Source organism: Sinocyclocheilus anshuiensis, unplaced genomic scaffold (assembly GCF_001515605.1).
Source record: "Sinocyclocheilus anshuiensis isolate Anshui unplaced genomic scaffold, SAMN03320099.WGS_v1.1 scaffold784, whole genome shotgun sequence".
NCBI lineage: Eukaryota > Metazoa > Chordata > Actinopteri > Cypriniformes > Cyprinidae > Sinocyclocheilus > Sinocyclocheilus anshuiensis.
The window spans coordinates 1,790,488-1,792,142 of NW_015554160.1; the positions used below are offsets into that span (position 1 = coordinate 1,790,488).

Genomic DNA, 1,655 nt, shown 5'->3' on the forward strand with positions numbered 1-1,655 from the left:
GCACAACAGTTCTTCTGTGGCTTTATAGGTAATATATTCAATATTGAGACAATCAGACAATATTGTGTCTAATATATACCACAATATTAACTTCTTATTATTGAATTGTTGTAAATAAATATCATTTGCAACTGGTCAGCGTTAAAAAAATGCTGGGAAATCTCTTCATGTAGCCCTACAAGAGTGATTACTGATAAACTGTCTGAAAAAAAGAAAGTCATGTTTTAGAGAAGAAAAAAAAATCACCTACTGACTTTCAAAGCTGCTACATAGTAACGACTTTCTACTTCGAGGACCTTGATAGAAATGTAGTGGAGTGAAAAGTACAATATTTGTCATTCAAATGTAGTGAAGTTAAAGTCATAAGTTCCCATAAAAAATAATACTCAAGTAAAGTACAGATACTCAAAAAGTGTACTTAAGTACAATACTCAAGTAAATGTACTTAGTTACTGTCCGCCTCTGTCTATTCAGAAATCTATGCAAGGGATAATGATTTCCTTTGCTGTCCCTTTCTTTATCAATTTTTCTCTTTTCTGCCTCCCTCTCTTCCTCATTCCTGTCAAAAATAGATCTTTTTTTAATCTGATTCCTTGAGACTACCAGATTAGGCCCATGTTAGAGAACCATAACATAAACACAAATCGCTCACAAATATCATGTCCATTCCTCAGCTAAGACAGGAAAGGAGTCATTTGTAGGATTGCATGTCCCATAAGCCTTTGCTGAAGCTGACAGGCTGTTATCAGGCAATCCTTGACCTGTACCTCTGGGAACAATGTGACTTCCTGTTGCGTTTTCCTCTGTCTTCAAAAGAGGGAATTTTAGAAACCAAAGTGTCAAGCACAAACTGAATGTCAGGGTTTGGAGCAGCTGAGACACAATGTGTCAGTTGAGAGTACATGGATGCTACAAAAAGAAGCAAATGTGATTCACCTGAATCTTCTCCTTACAACTTCTCAATTCCTCCTTCATCTTCTCCCTCTCCACCAGAAAACATTTTAACAAATCTGAAAAACATTAAAAAAAGTGATTCTCAATATTAATCACATTATAAATAATATTAGTATTTGCTAAGCACATAATAAAGCAATAAACCACAAAAGGAAATGTGTTACTTTAAAGGGGTCATATGATGCGATTTCAAGTGTTCCTTTCTCTTTGGAGTGTTACAAGCTCTTGGTGCATAAAGAAGATCTGTAAAGTTGCAAAGACTAAAGTCTCAAATCCAAAGAGATATTCTTTATAAAAGTTAAGAGTCAGCCACGCCTACCTAAAATGGCTCGTTCTAACACGCCCCCACATATCTACGTCACTATGTGGAAATATTAGCATAATGCCACCCAAATGTGCAGGCAAAGAAAGAAGGCGTGGTTTCAGGAACAGCAGTCGTGTTGATGCAGCCATGTCAGGGAGACGCTGTGTTTCAGTGCAAAAGCAAAAGCACTTTATTTGGCCTTCCGGAAGTAGATGCAATTAGGAATCATTGGTTAAGATTTATTTACAAAAGAACAGCACAACCCAGATGTTCGAATTTGTGCAACGCATTTTATGGACGACAGTTTTTTGAACCTAGAAGAGTACAAGGCTGGCTATGCACAAAGGCTATTTCTAAAAAAAAAAAGGGTAAATTCCGACTTTGCTATGACAATCTG

At 36.5% G+C, this 1,655-nt stretch overlaps 1 protein-coding gene across 1 annotated transcript in view; it reads right to left on the bottom strand.

The window, feature by feature from the left end:
* Positions 1–1,655, bottom strand: part of LOC107670819 (cytospin-A-like) — a 15,151-nt gene that overhangs the window by 9,790 nt on the left and 3,706 nt on the right. The window contains exons 4-5 of the mRNA XM_016463583.1: positions 937–1,010; positions 768–850 (exon numbers count right to left, since the gene is read on the bottom strand). Coding sequence (XP_016319069.1) covers positions 768–850; positions 937–1,010 — 157 coding nt within the window. The remainder of the gene's footprint in view (positions 1–767; positions 851–936; positions 1,011–1,655) is intronic.